The following is a 23,000-nucleotide window of genomic DNA, read 5'->3' as shown; positions in this document are numbered from 1 at the left end:
AGCCTTGGGGCAGCCAGGCCTCAGGCCCTCCATGCACCCCAGCAAGGAGCAGCAGCACCATGCTTAGAGCATGTGCAGACCCTGTCCTGGGCAGCTCCGGGGCTGGGGCAGGAGATGCTAGGCTGGGATGCTCCTGAGTGAGCTGCTGGGGCTCTGACCATGATACATGCTGAAACCCAGCCTCCCTGGGCAGAGGGGTCACACAGGGGCTACTCAGAAGGCTGCCAGGGAGAGGAGTCTTCTCCACAAGGGCCAAGATCAAGCTGGAGACTGTCAGCCCCATCAGATGTCTGAGGTGACAGGAAAGGACTCTGGGTCCATTTCTTCCATTACACAGGAAAGGACTATGGGTCCAGCCTTTCCATTACACAGAAAAGGAGCATGAGCCTCAGGAAGGGCAGTATCTAACCTGAGGAGACAGGGAACTGAGTGGTAGAGCTGAGAATCAAAGTACCTCAAGGTACTGAAATCCGTCTCCTACCACTGCAAGCCTATCCTTCCTCCAAAGCCGGCACTCTCTCTGCTCTGCACAGCAAGTGCCTTCCTGTTTTTTCTAGCCTCCTTTGGGAAAGCCACTGCCAGGAAAGATGCAAAAAACTCTTTCCCAGCAAGGAGGAACGAGAGATGAGGGTTTGTGGTGCAGAAATTGCTACATCGCACAACAAGAAGTGAAGCTCTAACAGGAAAGGCAAGGGCTGAAGGACAGGCAAGGGCGGGTAAGGGCAGGAGACAGGTGGTCAGGAGCAAGGCCTCGCCTGCTGCACTTCCTGGCATGTGGGCCAGGTGAGGTCGGGACTCTGGGCTTTTGGATGAGACATACATGCGTATGAGTCCCAGCTCAGCTGGGGCTAGCTTCGTGCGGATGAGACCAGTGTGTTCACACAAGCACCATGCTTGGCTTAGTGCTTTGCTGTTGCCATTGTAAAATATGGCATAATTTTTGAACAAGGGGCCTTAGCATTTTGCACTGGGTACTGCAATATTTGCCTGCAGAAACCTCCCATGCCTCACTCTCACTGGTGGCTCTCACTCACCAGTGGCTAATCGTGTGTTCTTGAGTAACTACCTTAACCTCTGGGAGCCTGTTTTCTCATCTGTAAAATGGAGATAGCAGCATCTGCCTCACAGAATTGTTACAAGATGAATTATGAGAACATATGCAAAGGTCCTAGAGAGTACCTGCCACATACCAAATACTTAATCAATGACAGTTACTGCATCAGATTAAATAGTAATAAAACCACACCTTGTTTGATTGTACTTCACTTCATTTCACTTCCCAGATATTTCATTTTTTACAAATTGAAGGTTTGTGGTCAGCTTGAGTCCAGCAAGGCTATCGGCACCATTTGTCTAACAGTATGTGCTCACTTCCTATCTCCATGTCACATTTTCATAATTCTCACAATATTTTCAACCTTGTCATAATCACTATATCTGTTATGATGATCTGTGATCTTTGATGCTACTAATATTATTGTTTGGGGGTACAACAAGCTGTGTCCATATAAGAGAGTCAGCTTAATCATGGTTGCTCTGACTGCTCCACTGACAAGCCAGCCATTCCCTATCTCTCTCCCTCTCCTCAGGCTGCCCTGTTTCCTGAGACACAACAACTTGAAATTAGGCCAGTTTGTAATTCTACAATGACCTCTAAGTGTTCAAGTCAAAGGAAGACTCATAGATGTCTCACTTTAAATCAAAAGCTAGAGATAATTAAACTTAGTGAGGAAGTCATGTTGAAAGTGGAGACAGGTCAAAAGCTAAGCCTCTTTTGCCCAAGAGTTAGCCAGGTTGTGAATGCAAAGGAAAAATGCTTGAAGAAAATTAAAAGCACTACTCCAATGAACACACAAATAATAAGATAGTGAAATATCCTTATTGCTGGTATGAAGAAAGTTTGAGTAGTCTGGATAGAACATTAAATCAGCCACAACTTTCCCTTAAGCCAAAGCCTAACTCAGAGCAAGGACATAACTCTCCTCAATTCTCTGAAGGTGGAGAGAGGTGAGGAAGCTGCAGAAGAAAAGTTTGAAGCTGGCAGTGGTTGGTTCATGAGGTTTGAGGAGAGAAGCCATTTCCACAACATAAAAGTGCAAGGTGAAGCAGCAAGTGCTGATGTAGAGCCTGCAGCAAGTTATCCAGAAGATCTAGCTAAGAGAATTGATGAACATGACTATACCCAACAACAGGTTTTCAATGTAGACAAAACAGCCTTCTATTGGAAAAAGATGACTTCAGGACTTCATAGCTAGAGAGGAGACGTCAATGCCTGGCTTCGAAGTTTCAAAGGACAGGCTGACTCTCTTGTTAGGGACTAATGCAGCTGGTGACTTTAAGTTGAACCCAGTGCTCACTTACCATTCTGAAAATCCTAGGGCCTTTAAGAATGACAATCAATCTGCTCTGTGTGTTCTAGAAAAGGAACAACAAGGCCTGGATGACAGCACATCTGTTTACAGCATGGTTTCCTGAGTATTTTAGGTCCGCTGTTGAGACCTACTGCTCAGAAAAGAATATTCCTTTCAAAATATTACTGCTCATTGACAATGCACCTGGTCACCCAAGAGTTCTGGTGGAGATACACAAGGAGATGAATGTTGTTTCCAGGCCTGCTAACACAGCATCCATTCGGCAGCCCGTGAATCAAGGAGTGATTTTGACTTCCAAGTCTTGTTACTTAAGAAGTATATTTCTTAAGGCTATAGTTGCCATAGATAGTTATTTTTCTGATGTATTTGAACCAAGCAAATTGAAAAACCTTCTGGAAAAAATTCACCATTCTAGATGCTCTTAAGAGCATTTGGGGTTCATGGGAGGAGGTCAAAATAGCAATGTTAACAAGAGTTTGGAAGTAGTTAACCCCAACCCTCACAGAAAATTTCAAGAGCTTCAAGGCTTCCATGGAGGAAGGAACTGTAGATGTGATGGAAAAAGCAAGAGAACTAGAATGAGAAGTAGAGGCTGAAGATGGGGCTGAATGGTGCAATCTCATGATAATATTTAACAGATGAAGAGTTACTTCTTATGGATGAGAAAGACAGTTTTTCTTCAGATGAAATCTACTAGTGGTGAAGATTCTGTGAATGTTGTTAAAATGACAGCAAAGGATTTAGAATATCCATAAACTTAGCTGATAAAGCAGCGTCAGGGTTTGAGAGGACTGACTCCAATTTTGAAAGAAGTTCTACTGTGGGTAAAATGCCATCAAACAGCGTCTCATGCTATAGAGAAAACTTTTGTGAAAGGAAGTCAATGGATATGGCAAACTTCATTGTTGTCTTATTTTAAGAAATTGCCACAGCCCACCCAACCTTCAGCAACAACAACCCTGATCAGTCAGCAGCCATCAACATCGAGGCAAGACCCTCCTCTGGCAGAAAGATTACGACTCGCTGAAGACTCAGATAATTGTCAATAATTTTTAGTACTAAAGTATTTTTAAATTAAGGTATATATACTTATTTAAAACATAATGCCATTGCACACTTAGACTACAGTATAGTCTAAACATAACTTTAAATGCACTGGGAAACCAAAAAGTTCATGTGACTTTTATTGTGATATTTGCATTATTGCAGTGGTCTGGAACCGAACCCATGTCTCCGAGGTATGCCTGTAATTACGGACTACTAGGTGACAAGGTAGATGCCTTGCTCAGTAAAAGGATTTTAACAACCATGTCCCAGATCCCACAAACCAGGAAAGGGACACAAGTCCCAGACACCAGCCTCCGCTCCCCTGGCCTCTTACCGTCCCGAAACGGTTGTGTCTGCATCTGCAACCGGATCTTGATGAGGTCCACGGGCGCTCCCAGCCCGACAGAGACCACGCCGGCCACCATGCTGGCCAGGAGCAGGTCTGACAGCGTGCGGGGAGGACTGGCCTCTGGCTCCCCGCAGCGGTGCTGGCTGAGGAACCGCTGCGTGTTACTGAAGACCCCAAACACCACGGAGTTGTAGACGGCAATGCTGGCGAGGGGGAAGGACATGCCCTTGAAGAAGCCGAACACCTGCAGTGAAAACCAGAAGGAAGAGGCGTGAGGACCCGGGGCTGCCGTCGCAGAGCCTGCAGGCTGACGGGGTACACCACCGGACACATCTGCCCATGTGTCCATGAAGAGAGGGGAAGAGGGTGCTGATGCGACAGGAGGTAGGGGGTGGGGAACCACTCAGGGGCAGGCATTCTTGCTCCGAGGACAGCCCGGCTTCTGCAGGCCGCTTTGTTTCCTGTGGGTTGTGTCCTGGCCTGGAACCCACACATGCCATGCATGCGCCGGGAGGGGCAGTGATCTTGGGCTGGAAAGAAGTCAGGCTGTGGCCAAGGGGGATCCTGAGGAGACCTTAGGAGCAGTGAGCTGGCCAAGCACCACACGCCCCCACCTCATATACCACAACAGAAACATTCTCCAGGCACTGGCTAGGGGCCAGGCCCTGGGGAGCAACCATAAGGAAGAAACGGCCTCCGCCCTCACTGAACTCATAATCTGGGGAAAGTGAGGTGTGGAACAGACAAATTGAGACAGTTACAACAAAGGGAGTCTACTAAGCCTGTGGTGTAAGACAGGGGTTCCCTAGACCCCCGAGGGGTGCCTGGCACAGCCTCTAGATGAGTGCCCATGAGCATGGGTGTCTTCTGACAGAAGTGGCTGAAGGGGCCACATAAGGACACAGGATGCGCACACACAGGCTGCAGGAGGCTGAGGAGGGGGTGCTGCAGGCCGGGTTCGGTCCCTTCCACACGGCATTCTTGATGAACACCACAGATGTGCTGAGGAAAACCGGAAAATTCCACAGGCCCTCGGAGGAGTCAGGGCAGCACACGCGTGCCAAATCAAATGTGAGAAAGTACTGGGAAGCTATTGTGCAGACTCCAGGCTGTGCACAAACCCACTAGTCCTCACTGCGCACACTGTACCCTGGCTGCCAGAGGCAGGATGCCTCACACACACCTGCACACGCACACACACATGCATATATACACACATATGCACACACACACACGTGAACACACCCTGCTTCATGCTCTTCTTCCATCACAAGATCCTTCAGATAACTTGGGATGTGGCTTAGCCATGGGCTGCTGTGTCTCAGAGAAACCGCCCGCAGTCCCCACCAAAACCCCAGAGCTGGGACATAGGCTGGCAGACACTGTCGGGAACATGTGCCAAAAGGAGAATCAACAGCCACTTTCAGGGGACTGTGGACTCCCACAGCATCACCCGGGAACACCAAGTGCTAGGCTTGCAGCGCTCGCCCCAATTTTAAAGCAGCCGATCAAGGGAGTTACACCACCACCCTGACGCAAGACACACTTCATCCGTGGGAAAACTCTAGGTGCCTGCAGGAGGCTTCCGAGCCCCAGGACACTTGTTAGGATGGAGTCCGGTGGAGACAATGGCTACAATGGGACCACATTTCCAGTGACTCAGGGAAAAGTCAGAGGGCTGCGACAGGGTTCCACCTGATGGTTTCTTTAAATCAGGTCATTTCATTCAAAATTTTAAAATTTATTCTAAATTCCACAAAGAGGGGCCTCAGAAAGTTTTCCTGAAGCACATGCTGATTCTCAAGAAGGGAGCCTGATGCATCTTCTACAAAGCATCATTCAGTTTTCCCTTTGGAAAAGGAATACCTCAGGTCGCATGGTCTAAAGTGACCTGGGCGCAGGTAAACTCTGGTGTCTAGGCTCAGACACATCTGGCTCCGGCCGGGCCAGATAAAGGGAGGTCTATCAGCACACGGTTTGCCAGTCACTCATTCCTTTGTGAAAAACTGAGCCATCACCTTGTTTTTGCAGGAATTTTCCACACTGCAGCTCCAGATTCTTCAGGATTTCTCCACAGAGGTTACACAAAACTGGAGTTTTTCCTCAGTTATGCTGTGGTAGTGGCAGGGGTGAGTTTAGGTAACACATAATATTTGAGGTGTGGTGTGAGATGAAGTAGGGAAAATCAAGCTGAGTGTGAAGAGCAGGATGAGAGGCCCCCACCTGCATGCTGGTGTGGGGCTGTGGCCCTGGTCCCCAGCCTGTGGGGGCCCAGGCAGGCATCACTCCACTCGCCCAAGGGGCACTTACACTCTCCCTCCTGTACACCATGCGGATGCAGCTGAGGGTGTTTCCGTAGCCAACGCCAGCCTGCAGGCGAGTCTATGGAGAGAGGCAAGGGCATGGGTCAGCTCAGAGGTCATTCATAGCCCCACTGCTCCAAAGATGCCCAGAGGGAAAGGCCCTGCTCATAGTGACCCCCGCCAGCAAAGGGTCTGGGTTTCAGTCCTGGCCAGGCTGGTGCCCTGTCTCCAGCTTGCACTGCCTCCCTCTAATGTCCCATTCAGACTCACTCAATGCAGAGAAGCCTGCTTTGCTGAGAGAATGGCAAAGGCCAGCTAGTTGTGCCGAATGATTGTATGATCCCCGCCTCTTGAGTACAAAAACCTAAACTGGGACTCTACCCTATCTGCTGTCTGTCGCTCCACCCTCCAAAATATCTTTGGGGGAGACCTGCTCTTCTTGTCCCTAGAACCACCACCCTAGGCCTCACCCCTCATCCTCACCAGAAACATGGCCTGAAGCCCTCCCTGGTCTCCTGCTTCTCCCTCACTTCCTCCATTTCTCTTTACACAACAGGCAGACTGATCATTTTCAAAGGTCAATGAAGCCTCCAGTGGCCTCCCATCAAATGTAGGATAAATTCCGCACTCTCCCTGAGCCTGGGAGGCACCTGTCTCTCACCCCACGTGCCATCTCCTCTCCCCGAGCCCTGCATGAGTTGCATGTTCCCAGACCCTAGAGCAGCAATTCTTTCCTGCCTCCAGCCAGCTGCCCCTGCTGTTCCCCACTTCTGGAAGGCTCTTCCTCCAGCTCCTGCTCATCTTTTAGGTCTGAGTCGAAACGTCGCAGTGGCCCTATGTGTTTGATTATATAGAGTTTATGTAGGACCGCCCAACTAGGGTAGGACCACCTGTGTTACTTTCCTTCCATCCCCAGAGCTGGGCACAACCCTGGCATAGCGGCCCCTTTGCACTGACTGAACAAGGACTGTATGGCTAATGTGTGGTGGCCTCTGATGGAAGCTGGCTTTGGTGACCAGGGGCAGGAGCTGACAGGCATAGAGGGTCTGAGTAAGCCCACCGAAGAGTACCCCTGCCCTAGCCTTAGAGGGTTCCACTTCTTTTAAGACGTGCAGCCTATAATTCTCCATCAAAACACTTTGTCAGCACACACAGCATGTCATGCCTGTGCATGAAGGAGCCATGAGACCACCAAAGAGGAGATACTGGCCCATCCCCATGGAACCCAGCGTGCAGTGAAGGGCTGAGACCCAGAAAAGCAGGCTAGCTCTTCACATGAACTGCCTGAGATCAGCTCTGTAGACAAGTGGAGGAGGCCCTGGAAGAGTACATATAGTTAAAATGGTGATCTCAGAGGTGAAGATCACAGGCGATGTTTTCCTGCATGGGACTTTTCTGCATTTTCCAACTTTCCTACGATAAGCAGATGTTACTTTCATTGTTTTTAGTTTATGTAGTTTAAAACTAATGTTAAGTACACAACTCGTATGGAAATAAATTCTCTCAAAAACAACAACAACAACAAATTAATGTCACACGTAAGGCTAAAGCTTCATTGGACCCACCTTCGCTCTCACCCTACTCCTCTCCTGAGTTTATGACCTTGGCTAATAACGTGGCCAAGAGTTTGAGAAGCATCCATTTGAATAGTTTTATAAACATATGTAGCCACAGGAAAAATATAGGAAATAGTATCGCCCTGTTCATAATTATTACTTTCATAATCAGAGAAGTGTGTTTATTGACTCACTCAACCAATATTTGTTCAGGGCCTATTTTATTGGAGGCACTATTCCAATCTCAGGGAATTCAGCAGTAAAGAAACCAGAGTCTGCCTTCATGGACCTTACAACCTAGTGGAGTCAGGAAAGATGGTCAATAAAAAATAATTCCCAAGTAAATATATATTTTAGATGAAGACAAGTACTACGGAGGAAAATAAACCAAGGATAAGAAGAGCTGGGTGATAAGAAGGAAAAGGTAATTTTAAATTCAGTGGGGGAGACTCCCTGGAAGATGCAGCAAGATGAGAACTGGGCCTTCAAGTTCTTCTTGTTAAGCAGAACCACAGAGGCCTACGTCGGAGTGGGATGTCCACAACTAGGACAATGACTTGGGCCAGGTGGTGGAGGGGTGCAGGTCTCTCTCTGTGCCCCATGTAAGGCTGTCATGAGGTCCAACACTCTCCCAGGGCTGTCCCTGGAAAGTGAATCCACAAATGGCTGACTGCCACCCACCCCCTGCAACAAGTAATCAATACCTGCTAAGAAAATTGAGTGGTTGAGTCACTCAAGCCAATAATACATGAAGTGACTCAACCTGAGAGCCAAACCTGGATCACAGAATAATTTCAAAGCCATGGAGCAAAGGTCTGTCAGGCATGCTGAGCACTCGGGTAGGCTGGCACTGAGGCCAGCAGCAAAGCCCAAGTCTCTAGGGCCCCCAGTGATAGCAGGAGAAGGCATTTATTATGCACCAACTGCATACTGACCATCATATAAAACTGACCTCACTAAATCCCACAGATGCTCTAAGGCACGGATACTGGTCCCATCTTACAGATGAACACAACTGACTACTTATATTAGTTTCCTGTTGCTGCTGTAACAAATTACCCCAAACTTCATGGCTTAAAACAGCATGAATGCATTATCTCACAGTTCTAAGACCAGAAATCTGAAATGAGTCTCAGTAGGGTAAGATCAGAATGCTGGCAAGGCAGCACTCCCTCAGGAGGCTCTTGAGGAGAATCTGTTTCCTTGTCTCCCCCAGCTTTTGGGGTTCACCCTCTTTCCCGGAGCCCCAGCATCACGGCTCCTCTTCTCTCCCTGCTTCTGTTGTCACATTGTTTTCTTCCTCTTCTGTAGGAATAAATCTAAATCTCTCTCCACCTCCCTCTTATAAGGACACTTGTAATTACATTTAAGAACCTCCCTGATAATCCAGGATCATCCTCCCATCTCAAGATCCTTAACATAATCATACCTGCAAAGTTTTCTTTTGCCATATAAGATGACATTCACAGGTTCCACAGATGAGGACACAGGCACGTCTGGGGACCATTATTCAGTCAACCACACTGCCTCACATGGTTTCCCCAGGAACCTAGCCCCCTCATTTGGTTCATCCCTGAGGACTTTCCACTCCACAGGACCCCAGAGGCTGCTATTCCCACGAATCTCTAGCCTACTGAGACCAAAACAAGTCCAGTCCAAGCTCTTGACCAGGTGTGACTGCCCTCAGGGTTGGGTTCTGACCTATACATAGTGTTAGGTATATAATAGATACTCAGTGAACACCTATGAAAGGCAAGAGAGAAGAGAGCTTGGTTCCCTAGCCCAGCTTCAGTGCTTTTAGTTATTATGGAAAAATCTCCAAATCTGAGGTGTCCAGAGCACTCATTTTGGGCCTACAGAATTGATGGCCTTGCCATTATCTTTCTCGTCTCTCCTGGTTATGTAGAATCAAGGCCATTTTAAGACTTGCTTAGATTTTGGACTCTCGCTTTTGCAAACCTGCTCATATTGTATCAAGTAAGATAAAATTAAGTATAATTGTATATATTTAATGTACATCCCATATTAATATCATCTACATAGACCTCCATGAAAGCTGAGTTGCATTTGACTATTTAACATGAGGTTATATTTTGTATATATTTAGTGCAGCATTAATTTTGATTCTGTACTTTTCTTCTTATATACTATACTATTTTCTCAGGTCTCTGACACTTTCTTTGGTCCTTATAGAGAATGGGAGCCCTGGATTCTGTGAATGCAGTGGATACATCTTGAAGATCATGGCCCTTCATGCAATATTTAGCCCAAAACTATGAGCTTCATGTCAGGGGTGCTATGAATCTCATGCTACTCCAGTTCATGGTTTCTCTCCCATTGGAAGCTCTCAGCATCCCAGAGCTGAAAACCCAAGGAGAAGAGGATGAGTGCTCAGTGTCAGAGGTGAGGTGGCTGAAGCCTCAGAGCTCAGAGCTGAGCCACTGCCTGGCCTGCCCCTGACCTGGCAGAGCAAGCCATGCCCTGGCTGTCCTGGGCCAAGATGCATGCCCCAGACTGGACTGGGTAGTGAGGGGGCAGCCTAGAATGGTGGGGAGCATGTTGAAGCAAAACAAGAACCCCCACTGGGATGTTCATGAGAAGGAGGCAGACACCCCCTCCCAAAGCCTGTCCATTGCAGTCCAGTCCCAGTGGTCTACAAGAGTGATCCCCAACATTTTTGGCACCAGGAACCAGTTTTGTGGAAGACAATTTTTCCAAAAACCAGGGTGGGGTGATGGTTTTGAGGTGAAACCATCAGATCACCAGGCATCAGATTCTCATAAAGAGCGGGTAACCTAGATCCCTCACATGCACAGTTCATAATAGGGTTTGTGCTCTTACGAGAATCTAATGCTGCCACTGATCTGAGAGGAAGCAGAGCTCAGGCAGTAATGCTCACTTACCCACTGCTCACCTCCTGCTGTGCAGCCCCGTTCCTAACAGGCCACAGGCTGGTACTGGTACGGTATGGGAGTTGGGGACTCCTGGTCTAGAGGCAGCCAAGCCCTGACTAGAAAACCTAGCCACACTGCATCAGACATAGGCACCAGCCAGGCCTCCTCAACCTAAGACCACGCAGCCAAGGGCACAGGAATAAGCCTTTCACCTGGGTCAGCAGCACAGGCCCTTGTAGCCAGGTTCTTCCACAGCTGAGTCCCGGGACCCTAGACAAGTGACTGTCTGCCTCCCTGCACCCCAGCCTGTCTATTCTTGATAGTAGCATCATCTCGCTCATTGCTGTATCCTCAGTACCTCCATGAACAATCTTCACGACAGCCCCACCAGGGAGGTGCTACTTGCCCACTTTACAGACAAGGAAATCAAGGCTCAGGAAGGTTAAGTGCTGTGCCCAGGTCACTGGAGAGTAGGTGATAAGGCCAGGACTGGATTTCCAGTTATTCAGACTTGCCTGGCCCTTTCTTGGTGGACAGGGTCTGTTGAGAAAACATCAGCCAGAAGGAAGGAAAGAAGGTGTGCTGGAGTGCAACAGGGGCATTCAGGCTAAACAAAGACTGGATGTCATGTTTCAGGAGGGCTTCCCTCCAGAGCTTCAGGGCAGAGTGCAGAGAAGGGAGAAAGCCCAGCCTTTTCAGGCAACTGTGACCAGGGAGCTCCACTCCTGTAAATTGTGCTAAATCCAATGGCTAGTGTCCTTAGGAAGGATGGGGAGATCTGACACACAGAGACTCAGAGGGGAGGCCATATGAAGACAGGCAGGGCCTGGAGTTACGGAGCCACTGCCCAAGGAATGCCGAGCACTGCAGCAGGCACTGGAAGCTGGTAGAGGACCATGTGGCAGTTTCTCCCTCGGAGCCTCCAGAAGGCATCAACACTTTGGCTTTGGACTTCCTACTTCCTGACTTGTGAGGAAATAAATTTCTATTGTTTTAAGCCACCGAGTTTGTGGTTATTTGTTACAGCAGCCCAAGGAAACTAATCCATACCCTCAAATTTTTACCATTAAATCTCTCACACCCAACAGTGACTTGTTACCAACTCACTTATATTAAGTCAGCCTGGGTTTTACAGAAACAACAGCCCTTTTCCTTGCCGAGATGCTGGGCCTCTGGTAGGCAGTTCCATGGTCAGTGACTGAGCATGCCACTTGGAGAATGCTTGTTCATCTTTTGAGGTGTCCCACTGACCCCCAAAGAGAAATTTATAAATACCATTTAAATCAGAGAATTGAAACACATTCTCCAATTTTGGTTAAAATCTTGCTGGACATTGTCACATGATGTGGTAACTGAGCAAAACTTAATATATATCGAATGATGTTGATAAAAATAGCAGCTACCGATTTTGAATCCCTACTAGGTACCAGAAACAATGCTTATAATCTTACACTGACCCTGTAAGCCAAGGATTTGTATCGTGTTTAACAGAAGGCTATGAAATCAGGAAATGGCAAAAACAGGATTCACACCTAGAGCCTGCGTGGTTCCAAAGCCCATGCTTTCTGGCTTGGCCATGCTGCCTCCCCACTGATCCATTCTTGTGAACTGGTTTGTTGAATGAACCCTGGAGAAGACAGACTGGGAATGACTTAGGTGAGTTTGGGAGGGTGAGAATTGCCAGGAACAACCAGCACTCTCATGGAGACATTAGGGAGTGCATCTGAGTCTTCCAAGTCTCCCCAAGGCCCAGCCCTGGAGAGGTATGCAGCAGGCACCTTGAACTTGGCTGAGGTCCCAGATGGCCCCTCATTCCGCAGGTACTCACCCAGGGAGGCTGTGCCCAGCTCCGTGCTGAGGTGCACTCTGAACAGGAGAGAGTCAGAGGCCACAGGCTAGGGAAGCCAGGCCTGGGCATGGTAACTAGCCAGCTCTCATGGAGGGTGGAGAGGGCTCAGTGGGCAGCTACCACAGAGGTGGAAAAGGTTTCTAAGGACCTGGCTTAGCTCTGGACAGCCCTGGGGAGTGCCAGACATGGGCCCTAACTCTGGGCAGCAATGGCTCAGCCGTGATATGTTGGTAAGTCCACTTCAGACATGAACTTGCTGCACAGCCCTCCTTGGTGGGCTCTGGGACCCAGGGCCTGGGTGTGCAGGGCTGGCAGGAGGCACGCAGCAAGGCCCCTAGCACACTCTGCAATCCCATTCTCCCTGGGCCTCTCCCAGCACCTGCACCACACCACTTGCTCAGCTCACTGTGTGCACCACACACACACTGGCCTTCTTTGTTTTCCTGGAGAATGTACATCGCAGCCTGTTCCCACCCTTGGGGCTTTGCACTAGCTTGTCCCTCTGTGAATAGCACTCTGACCTCAGTTCTGCGTATCTGGCTCTTTGTGTCATCTGAGTCTCAACTTAGCTGCCTCCCTGGCAGAGAGGCCATCCCTGACTCTTCAAAATACAGAAGGCTCTCATCACTGTCTTTGCCATCACCTTGTGTTATTGTCCCCCAGCACCTACCACTGTCCATAATTGATTTGTGCATCTGTTGTGTTCCCTAATTATTGTCCATCAGTGTCCTAAAAATATCTGTCTCCTTGCCTGCCTCCCTCACTCCTGAGTCCTCAAAGCCTAGGTCAGCCCAGAAGTAAAATTTACTTTGGAGCTTTGAATCCAGCACTACAATGCCCGGCTCTGAGGTCTGGGGCAGGTTCCTAAACTCTGCACCTTACCCCCCTCCTATATAAAATGGGAAGATTATACCATTTCAGGAGGGTAGACTAAGCCTGCTTCACTCACCACTTTGTGTGCCCATCTCCCAGCACTGGGTCCTGCCTGCCATCCCCCTGCATTGGGATGTCCCCTGGGGAGCCTAAACGCCCCCCTTTACTACTTAAAGTGTTTCTTCAAATATTTAAAACAGGTAGGCTGATCTTCCCATCAAGAGGGTGAGCATGGGCCCTGACCTAGGAGAGGGTCCATTTTCATACAGGGAGCAAGATGGGGAGAAAGGACATTGCAGCAGCCATTTGAAAATGGTCTGTGAGGCTCCTCTCTGTGCACAATCCAGGCAGAGCTTTAGAAACGGATCTGGAAGCCAGTCAGCAATGAGGAGGCACAATTTATGGCTCCGTTCCCAGAGCATAGCTCTAAATTCTGCTCACCACTGGGGACGGGTGCAGGGGTGGGGATGGGGTGAAAGACTGCTCCTTTGCAGCATCTCGCACCTCAGTTTTTAACTTGTTGTATGATCTGAGATGAGCCCCTTCCCCTTTCTAGGGAACATCCCAGAACAAGGGGCTTGGATAATCCCAATGCCAGGAAGGTCCCAACAGCTCCAGAGTCCTCACACCCATGTGCATCATCAGGTAATGATAGGTTCCCATCTCCAATCTACTTCTAAATTTCTACCTGGACCTCTGAGGGTTCTGAGTCTAAACCAGACCTCCTGGCACCCAACACCCCCTGGACTGGCAACAGAGAGTCTGCCCTGGGCAGAAGACTCTCTGAGAGATTAGAAACAGCAGGCATAGTCCCAGAGGCAGGTCAGCTCCATGCCTCTTTTTAAGAGGTAATGGGAAACATGGCTACTGTACCTTGACCGTGTCCAGAGGGTGGCCAACGATGACACTGGCTGCACCTGTGGATCAAAAAAGAATGGCTGGTAACTCAGCCCTTGGACTCCTGGCTTACACCAGCCAGCTCTTGGGACAAAACAGGCACTTGTTTAGTCAACGGTCAGTTGCTGGGGTAGGGGGAGTGGGTGGGCTCCAATGTGCTAGGCACTGGCCCACGCACCAAGGAAGGCAGAGAAAATAGAGTAAAACAAGCAATCACTCCATAAAAGGAAGGCAAAGGGACTGGGACAAGTGGATATTCACAGGCAAAAGGGTGAAAGAGTGGAGATAGACCCCCTACCTCATACCATATACAAAATTAAATCAAAACAGATCAAAGACCTAAATGGGAGAGCAAAACTATAAGATTCTTAAACTAAAACATAGAAAAAAATCTTGACCTGTGATTTGCAATGGACTCTTAGATATGATACCAAGTGTACAACCAACTGAAGGAGTGAAGGACATGCCATACCAAAATATAGCAGATGGGTGCATTGATTATTTCAAGTTGAAAAGATTGAGAAATCATAACTTCTGAAAGGCTGAACTGACCTGCCTCTTCCTGCATGCAGCAAGCAATAAAGATTCCTCTGGGAGGGGTACCCTCTCCATACCAGGGTAAGAAAATAGCCCTTATTAGCTGGGATTCAGAACTGAAGGCTGCAGTGGCCCTGAATTCATACTTAATGAAGTAATCCTTATCTTCCACCTGTTTTATACCCCCCACCCACACATCTCCTAGTGACTCCTCTAGCAAAATTCCACCACCCTAGCCAGATTTTCTTTGTCCTGTCATTTCTTCTCAAATTGATCACTGTTTATCTAAAAAGTATGAAAAGATCTTGCTTTGGCCACTTCTCCCAACTTCACTCTCTTGTGAAGATCCCTATGTCATGAAAACTAATAAAATCTGTATTATTTTTCTCTTGTTAATCAGTCTGGTGTCAATTTGGTTTTTATATTCAGCTGAAGAGCCCAGTAGGAGCTAAACAGGGGGTTGGAGGTTATCTCTAACTCCCCTACACAACACAAGAAATCATAACATTCATAAAAATTGAAAACTTTTGCACACAAAAGTGAAGACATCCTACAGAATGGAAGAAAATGTGTGGAAATCACGTATTTGATAAGGATTTAGTATTCATATATAGGAAGAACTCTTACAACTGACTAAAATAATTTTAATGGGCAAAGGATTTGCACACACATTTCTCCAAAGATGATATACAGATGACCAACAGACACATGAATAGATGCTCAACATCTGTAGTCATTTGGGAAATGCAAATTGAAACCACAATGAGATACGTCTTCACACGCACTAGGATAGCTACAATTGAAAAAAAGTGGAAAAGAACTGTTGGCAAGGATGTAGAGAAATTGGAACTCTTGTACATTGCTGGTAGAAATGTAAAATGGTACAGCCGTGGTGGAAACAGTTTGGCAATTCCTCAAAAAAGCTAAACATAGAGTTACAACCTAACCCAACAATTCAATTCCTACATATATACCCAATAACAGAAAACAGATACTAAAACAAGTACAAGTACACACACATCACGGCAACATTGTTCACAATAGCCAAAAATGCCCATCAACTGGTGTATGAATGCCCATCAACTGGTGTATGAATAAACAAAATGTGGGATATTTATACAGAGGAATACTGTTTGGCAATAAAAATAAATGAACTATTGATGCATGCTACAGCATAGATGCACCTCCAAAACATTATGCTAAATTAAAAAGGCCAGACACAAAAGGCAAGGTATTGTATGACTCTACCTATATGAATTACCCGGAATAGGCAAATCCATAAAGACAGAAACTAAGTTAGTGGTTGCCAGGACTGGGAAGAGGTGGAAATGGGAGTGACTCTTGAAGTGTACAGCATCTTCTTTGGTCATGAGAAAAATGTTTTGGAACTAGATAGAAGTGATGGTTGCACAGTGTTGTGAATGTAATACATGCCACTGAATTATACACTTTCAAACGGTTTTCTATTATATTAATTTCAGCTCAAAAAGTGGGGTAGGGTATGTGTAAAGAAAAAACCTGAAAACTTTTCAGTTACCTGCAGGTTACTTAACTTCTCTATGTCTCACTTTTAGCATGCATAGAGTGGGAATAATAACAGCACCTACCTCCTGCTTCCATGGTAAGAATGAAATTCAGTAATGCATATAAAATAGCTAGCAGAGAGCCTGACACCTATAGGATGCTCAAATGTGAGTGATGTCACCATAGAATTTTTTTAAAAGAAGACCTCTTTGGAAAAGTGATGAATACACTGTACCTTTTCACAGAAAAAAATACCTACACACACACACACTCACAAGACCTGTACAATTTGAAGAGAACCAAGGCTGCCCCAAGGCCACTTAGATTAAGAAGCCCTTTGTATTAGTTTGTTCTCATGCTGCTATCAAAGACATGCCCAAGCCTGGGTAATTTATAAAGGAAAGAAGTTTAATCAACTTACAGTTCCACATAGCTGGGGAGGCCACACAATCATGGTGGAAGGTGAAGGAGGAGCAAGTCATGTCTTACATGGCAGAAGGCAAAAAGAGAGCTTGGGGAACACCCCTTTATAAAGCCATCAAGTCTCATAAGACTCATTCACTACCACAAGAACAACACAGGAAAACTCGCCCCCATGATTCAATTACCTCCCACTGGGTCTTTCCCATGACACATGGGTCTCTCCCATGACACATTATGGGAGCTATAATTCAAGATGAGATTTGGGTGAGGACACAGCCAAACTATATCATTCCACTCCTGGCCCCTCCCAAATCTCATGTCCTCACACTTCAAAACAAATCATGCCTTCCCAACAGCGCCCCAAAGTCTTAACTCATTTCAGCATTAACTCAAAAGTCCACAGTCCAAAGTCTCATCTGAGACAAGGCAAGTCCCTTCCACTTATAAGCCTGTAAAATCAAAAGCAAGTTAGTTACTTCCTAGAAACAATGGGGGTACAAGCATTGGATAAATACACCTGTTCCAAAAGGGAAAAATTGGCCAAAACAAAGGGGCTACAGGCTCCATGCAAGTCCAAAATCCAGTGAGGCAACCAAATCTTAAAGCTCTGAAATGATCTCCTTTGTTCCATGTTTCATATCCAGGTCACAGTAACGCAAGAGGTGGGTTCTCATGGTCTTGGGCAGCTCCATCCTGTGATTTTGCAGAGTACAGCCTTCCTCCCAGCTGCTGGCATGAGTGTCTCCCAGGAGTTAGCAAATGCTATCAACATAGCTCATCTGCATGCCCCACTGCAAAGGAAAGTGCTCTGAGAGGTCACCATCGGGGAAGGAACTGAGAGAGAAAGGAAATGGGGTTTCTTTTTTTAAAAATAATTTTATAAAAAATTATAATGCCCATGAGGCTGGCAATGAGTGTCTGTGGCTTTTCCAGGTGCATGGTGCAAGCTGTAAGTGGATCTACCATTCTGTGGTCTGGAGGATGGTGGCTCTCTTCTCACAGCTGTACTAGGCATTGCCCCAGTGGGGACTCTGTGTGGGACTCCCACCCTACATTTCCCATCCACACTGCCCTAGCAGAGGTTCTCCATGAGGGCCCCACCCCTGCAGCCAACTGCAGCATACTTCTGCCTGGACATCCAGGCATTTTCATACATCCTCTGAAATCTAGATGGCGGTTCCCAAAGCTCAATTCTTGACTTCTATCCACTCGCAGGCTCAACACCATGTGTAAGCTGCCAAGGCCTGGGGCTTGCACCCTCTGAAGCCACAGCCCAAGCTGTACCTTGGCCCCTTTCAGCCATGGCTGGAGTGGCTAGGACACAGAGCACCAAGTCCCTAGGCTGCACAGAGCAGAGGTCCCTGGGCCCAGCCCAGGAAACCATTTTTTCCTCCTAGGCCTCTGGGTCTGTGATGGGAGGGGCTGTCGCCAAGGTCTCTGACATGCCCTGCAGATATTTACCCCACTGTCTTGGTGATAAACATTTATTTCCTTGTTACTTATGCAAATTTCTGCAGCAGGCTTGAATTTCTCCCCAGATAATGGGTTTTTATTTTCTATTGCATCGTTAGGCTGCAAATTTTCCAAGCTTTTATGATCTGCTTCGCTTTTAAACATAAGTTCCAATTCCAAACCATATCTTTGTGAATACATAAAACTGAATGCTTTTAGCAGCACCAAAATCACATCTTGAATGCTTTGCTGCTTAGTAATTTCTTCCACCAGATACCCTAAAACATCTCTCTCAAGTTCAAAGTTCCACAGATCTCTAAGGCAGGGGCAAAATGTCACCAGTCTCTTTGCTAAAACATAGCAAGAGTCACCTTTATTCCAGTTCCCAACAAGTTCCTCATCTCCATCTGAGACCATCACAACCAGGACTTCATTGTCCATATCACTACCAGCATTTTGGTCAAAACCATTCAACAAGTCTCTAGGAAGTTCCAAACTTTTCCACATTTTTCTGTCTTCTTCTGAGCCCTTCAAACTGTTTCAACATCTGCCTGTTACCCAGTTCCAAAGTTGCGTCCACATTTTCAGGTATCTTTACCGTAACATCCCACTCTACTGGTACCAACTTATTGTATTAGTCCATTCTTATTCTGCTAATAAAGACATTACTGAGACTGGGTAATTTACAAAGGAAAGAGGTTTAATTGACTCACTGTTCTACATGGCTGGGGAGGCCACACAATAATGGTAGAATGTTAAAGAGGAGCAAAGTCACATCTTACATGGTGCCAGGGAAAAAGAGAGCTTGTGTAGGGAACTCCCCTTTATAAAGCCATTGGATCTCATGAGACTTATTCACTACCATGAGAACAGCATGGGAAAGCCTGTACCCATGATTCAATTACCTCCCACAGGGGTCCCTCCCATGACACATGGAATTATGGGAGCTACAATTCAAGATGAGATTTGGGTGGGGAAACAGCCAAACCATATCAGCCTTGTTGTAGCAGTTAGTGACTGAAATTGAAAGGGAAACTGTTCTTCAAAGACAAATTCCTGAGAACACTGAGGAGGAAGGAAATATCTGTGTTAGAAGAGGTGATTTAACCAGGTAGCTAAGGGCTCCTGGAATATTAGATATTTATAGGGACAAAGAAACCAGCTAATCCCAGAACAATGATTCCCTGGGTCCAGAACCACCTGTCCCCTCTTATCCCCTCCTACCTACTAAACTGGGCAGAGGCAGAGAGGTGATGGCAGTAATTAACCCTTCCCAGTAGTGGGGGGAGGAGCGCTGGTCCTCAGGCTCCATGGCTTCCCCCATAGTGAGTGCACACATCCTTCAGCTCAGGGCAGGCTTAGATCCAGCCTTGGGCCAACATCTCTCTGCCACTTATTAGCCCACCCATCTGAAAGCAGGGGATTTGAGATTTTAAAAATAGGATTATAAGGTCAGTGATTTCCAGACCTCGGCACTTCACAAACCAGTAAAATCTCAAACAAAATGTGTGTGTGGGGGGGGGAGGGGGGATAATATCAAAAAAAGGGCAAAATTTTGTTATGCAAGGTTGTTCAGGAAGAGTTAAGATGAAATTAAGATGGCAGATTCTGGTGCCAGGCAGCCTGGGTTGGAATCCTGGTGCCAATGCTAGATGCATGGTCTTAGACAAGTCAGTGAATTTCTCTGTATCTCAGTTTCCTCATCCGTAAAATAAGGATGCAACGGTACCTACCTCTTTGGGGTTGTTATAATAATTAAAGAACTATACATAAACTGACACAAGAGATCACATATTGCAAGATTCAATTGACATAACATATACAGGAAAGGCAAATTTACAGAAAGGAGATTAAGGAGAGGGAACAGCATTCAACTTCAAATGAGGGATCTTAGTGGGGGATGAAAATGTTCTAAAACAAATTTATGGTGATGGTTGCACCTCTTTGTAAAATTACTAAAAAGACATTGAATTGTACATTTGAAATGGGTGAATTTTATAATACATAAAATAAACCTTGATAAAATTGTTTTAAAAGAACACATATAGCACTTAAACTATACGTGGCACCTAGTAAGTATTCAAGTGTAGTAAACACTTACCATCATTTCATGGAAGCCAAAAAAAAAAAAAGGCATGTTATTAGTTCGGTGCAAAAGTAATTGTGATTTTTGCCATTACTTTCAATAACATCACCAAAGTAAGGACCAGAATAAAGCACAAAAATCCCCTACTTGCTGTGAGTTGGGGAGGGTTCACATGTTATCACGTTTGGGGATGGGGAGGGGTATCAGAGTCTTGGAACTACTCTGACTCAGCCCTACCTTCCATGGCATTTTTCAAACCAAGCCATTTGCATCCCTACTGAAGGTGGTCTGCTTATTTAAGGGGCAGTCCACGGAAGTGTCTCCTCTCTCTGCCTGCCCCGCTGAATGGTGGAATAATTGTCCAGTCAAAAAGGGCCTGGATATGCCCAGCGGGCCTCAGGCTGCAGCCCCCAACTGGGAAAGTTAGGAAAGGCGGGTCTCAGCCCCACCCAAGGGCATCTGTACCAACAGACTTACTCAAGGTGAAAGGAGCCACCTCTGCTCAGGAAGGTGTGAAGCAGGGCCCTGCAGCCACCGGTCTCGGAAGAGAGGAGGTCTCCTGCTAGGTAGGAGGGGAGGAGTTGGGATCCAATCTGGTTTGTTGTTCTTTTTATCTTATTTTTCCCCCCTTTGGTGAGGGGCTACATTTGCCAACATCCTTTTTAGGATAACCCTTTTAGATGGGTCCAAAGAAAGACTTTTTTTTTTTTTTTTTTTTTTTTTTTTACAATTAGCAAAGTCCCTCAAACTTCCCCCTTTCCTAATAGCTGAGAAAAGAGGGATAGACCAATTGGAAAGAAAAATGGAGAAGCAAGGAAATGAATGCAACTCTCGCCCAGGCAACCCATCCCAGGCCCAGTAAAATAGTGGCTTCGGGAGCTGTGGCGAAGGGATCAGCAGACCCAACAGTGCCCGGAGAAGGGGCCTTGGAGGTAGGCGATGGCTGACGGTTGGCGGCGGCTGAAGACAGTAAGTGCTCCTCGCAGCCTGGCAATGGGCACCTGCAGCCGGCGCTCCGCTCCCTGCTGTGAGAGCTCTGCTCCCTCCAGTCGGGACGCCCCGTTGGGCCGGCCTAATCTCGAAGCCTGGCTCCCCACCACCCTGCGCCCCGGGGTCAGCAGCCAAGCGCTACCCTCATACATAAGTTCCCGCGAGCCACGTCCACAATTCAGGTGTGTACCAGGTCACTGAAGGGTGTGTGCGCCGCCAGGAGCCTTTGGCTGTGGTCTTTGACGAGCTGTTTAATCATTACCTCATCAAGTCCCACGGATCCTAACTTAATGAGCAAATCAGAAGCTCAGCCCGAAACGCTGTGAAGCTCTCAGAATTTAGCCCTGGCAACTGCAAGACCACCAGGGGGATCTCGGTGCCGGGCACTCCCCAAAGCAGGCTGCGCGCACAACGGGGAGCGGGATGGCAGCGCACAGAGGCAAAGTTTCCTCAGAGCATAGAGGCAAACTCCGCCAGGCTCGCTCGCTCTGACCGGGGGTCCCCGGTAAGCACACTCACCTCCGATCCAGCCCGCCGCAAAGTCTTCCAGCTGGAAGCTTCCCATGGCCGGTGCTCGGTCTCGCCCTCCCGGAGCCGGGGCAGTGCCCACTTTGAGTCAGTGGGGCATGGCCCGCGGGCGCAGGCGCGAGCGCGCCGCAAGACCAAAGTCGGAGTCTCGAGCACGCCGCAGGTCCTACTCCAAACCCAGTCCCCCAGTCACCGGCTGCGCGGGCTGCCGCGCTCACCTCTCCAAGTGCCGGAGGGCGGCTGACATCACGCCCCCAGTGGACCTTAAAGGCACAGCACTCTGGGTGGATAAGGGTGCGCTCCGCGCGGCTCATCCCAGACACAAAGAGGCAAGGGTCATCAAGTGAAATTCTCTTAGTCCTCCCTTCTCCGGGTTATCCTCTTCCTTGCCAACTTCAGAGCCTCAGCGCCTTTGAACTGAAAGTGCCAGGCGCCCATCCAGAGACGGCAATGCGCATATCTCCCTGTGCTGTGCTGTGCTGTGCTGACAATGCTGATTCCAATCAGCTGTGGACTCTCTCCCATCCCAACTCTGGGCAGTGATGCCTTTTTGTTCATCTCAGCCATGTCCCACTCAGTACCCCGTGCCTAGAGCAAGCACCTGGTGGTTCAGGGTCATGTCTAACTGTCAGCTACAGCTCTCTAGGGGCCCAGCTCCCTGCCTGGCCCTGGCTCAGCCTACACTGTCCGCCCTGGGCCAACAGAAGGCAGTAGGCAGACCCTACATTCAGCCAGGCCCCAGGCCAGGGGTCCGTGCTCACTGGAGAAGTGGCCTGCTGTGCGGAGAGGCTTTTGATTTCAATGAGAGTGTCTTTCCTCCCTTCCTAAGAAGACTCGAAGCCCCCCAGCGTTCTGCTAGTTTCCAGCAGGGACTCAGCTGTGGGTCTCAGCCAAGACACTCCAAGGTTGACAAGAATGGTGAAGGGTATGGTCAGGAGGAAGGGGCCTCTGCTGGGCCTGCTCTTGTCCCACTGGGCATATTCATGTCACGTCATCCAGGTTAATATGCAGCGACAGCCAGCCAGACCTCCTTCTTCCAAAGCAAGACAGAGCCTGACCACCGAAGCTTGATCCTACAAAGGCCTGTCCACTGAGGAGTGGGGACTTGGAGGTGAAGGGACCTTCCTGCAGCATCACTCCCTCCCCTGCCCCAGCACACAGAGAATGGACCTGTATCGGGAGAGGACAGCCCAGGATGGAGTCGCCGGCCTGGCTAGGGAAGTATTGCAAAGTTCCAGGGAGGAGTGGAAGCATCACACCCCATCCCAGCACCTCAACTTCCTGCTGCTTATGGTGACCCACTCAGTCTTGAGGCTTCAG

The 23,000-nt window shown here is 47.9% G+C and overlaps 1 protein-coding gene across 13 annotated transcripts in view; it reads right to left on the bottom strand.

Moving 5' to 3' along the window:
• SLC25A48 (solute carrier family 25 member 48) overlaps positions 1-22,054 on the bottom strand; it is a 66,054-nt gene extending 44,000 nt beyond the window's left edge. For 4 of the 13 annotated variants that reach the window (XR_010157326.1, XR_010157327.1, XM_016953867.4 and 1 more), the window contains exons 1-4: positions 21,672-22,054; positions 14,117-14,160; positions 6,079-6,150; positions 3,754-4,012 (exon numbers count right to left, since the gene is read on the bottom strand). Coding sequence is in view for 7 of the 13 variants with exons in the window: in XM_016953867.4 (XP_016809356.3) it covers positions 3,754-4,012; positions 6,079-6,150; positions 14,117-14,160; positions 21,672-21,717 (421 nt within the window). In the remaining 6 variants the exon portion in view is untranslated. The remainder of the gene's footprint in view (positions 1-3,753; positions 4,013-6,078; positions 6,151-14,116; positions 14,161-21,671) is intronic. The other 9 variants (XR_010157329.1, XR_010157330.1, XM_009449703.5 and 6 more) reach the window with 5 other exon arrangements.
• Positions 22,055-23,000: the final 946 nt, after the last annotated feature.

The sequence above is a fragment of the Pan troglodytes genome, chromosome 4, assembly GCF_028858775.2.
Source record: "Pan troglodytes isolate AG18354 chromosome 4, NHGRI_mPanTro3-v2.0_pri, whole genome shotgun sequence".
Lineage (NCBI taxonomy): Eukaryota > Metazoa > Chordata > Mammalia > Primates > Hominidae > Pan > Pan troglodytes.
This window is presented reverse-complemented; position numbering and strand designations above follow the sequence as displayed.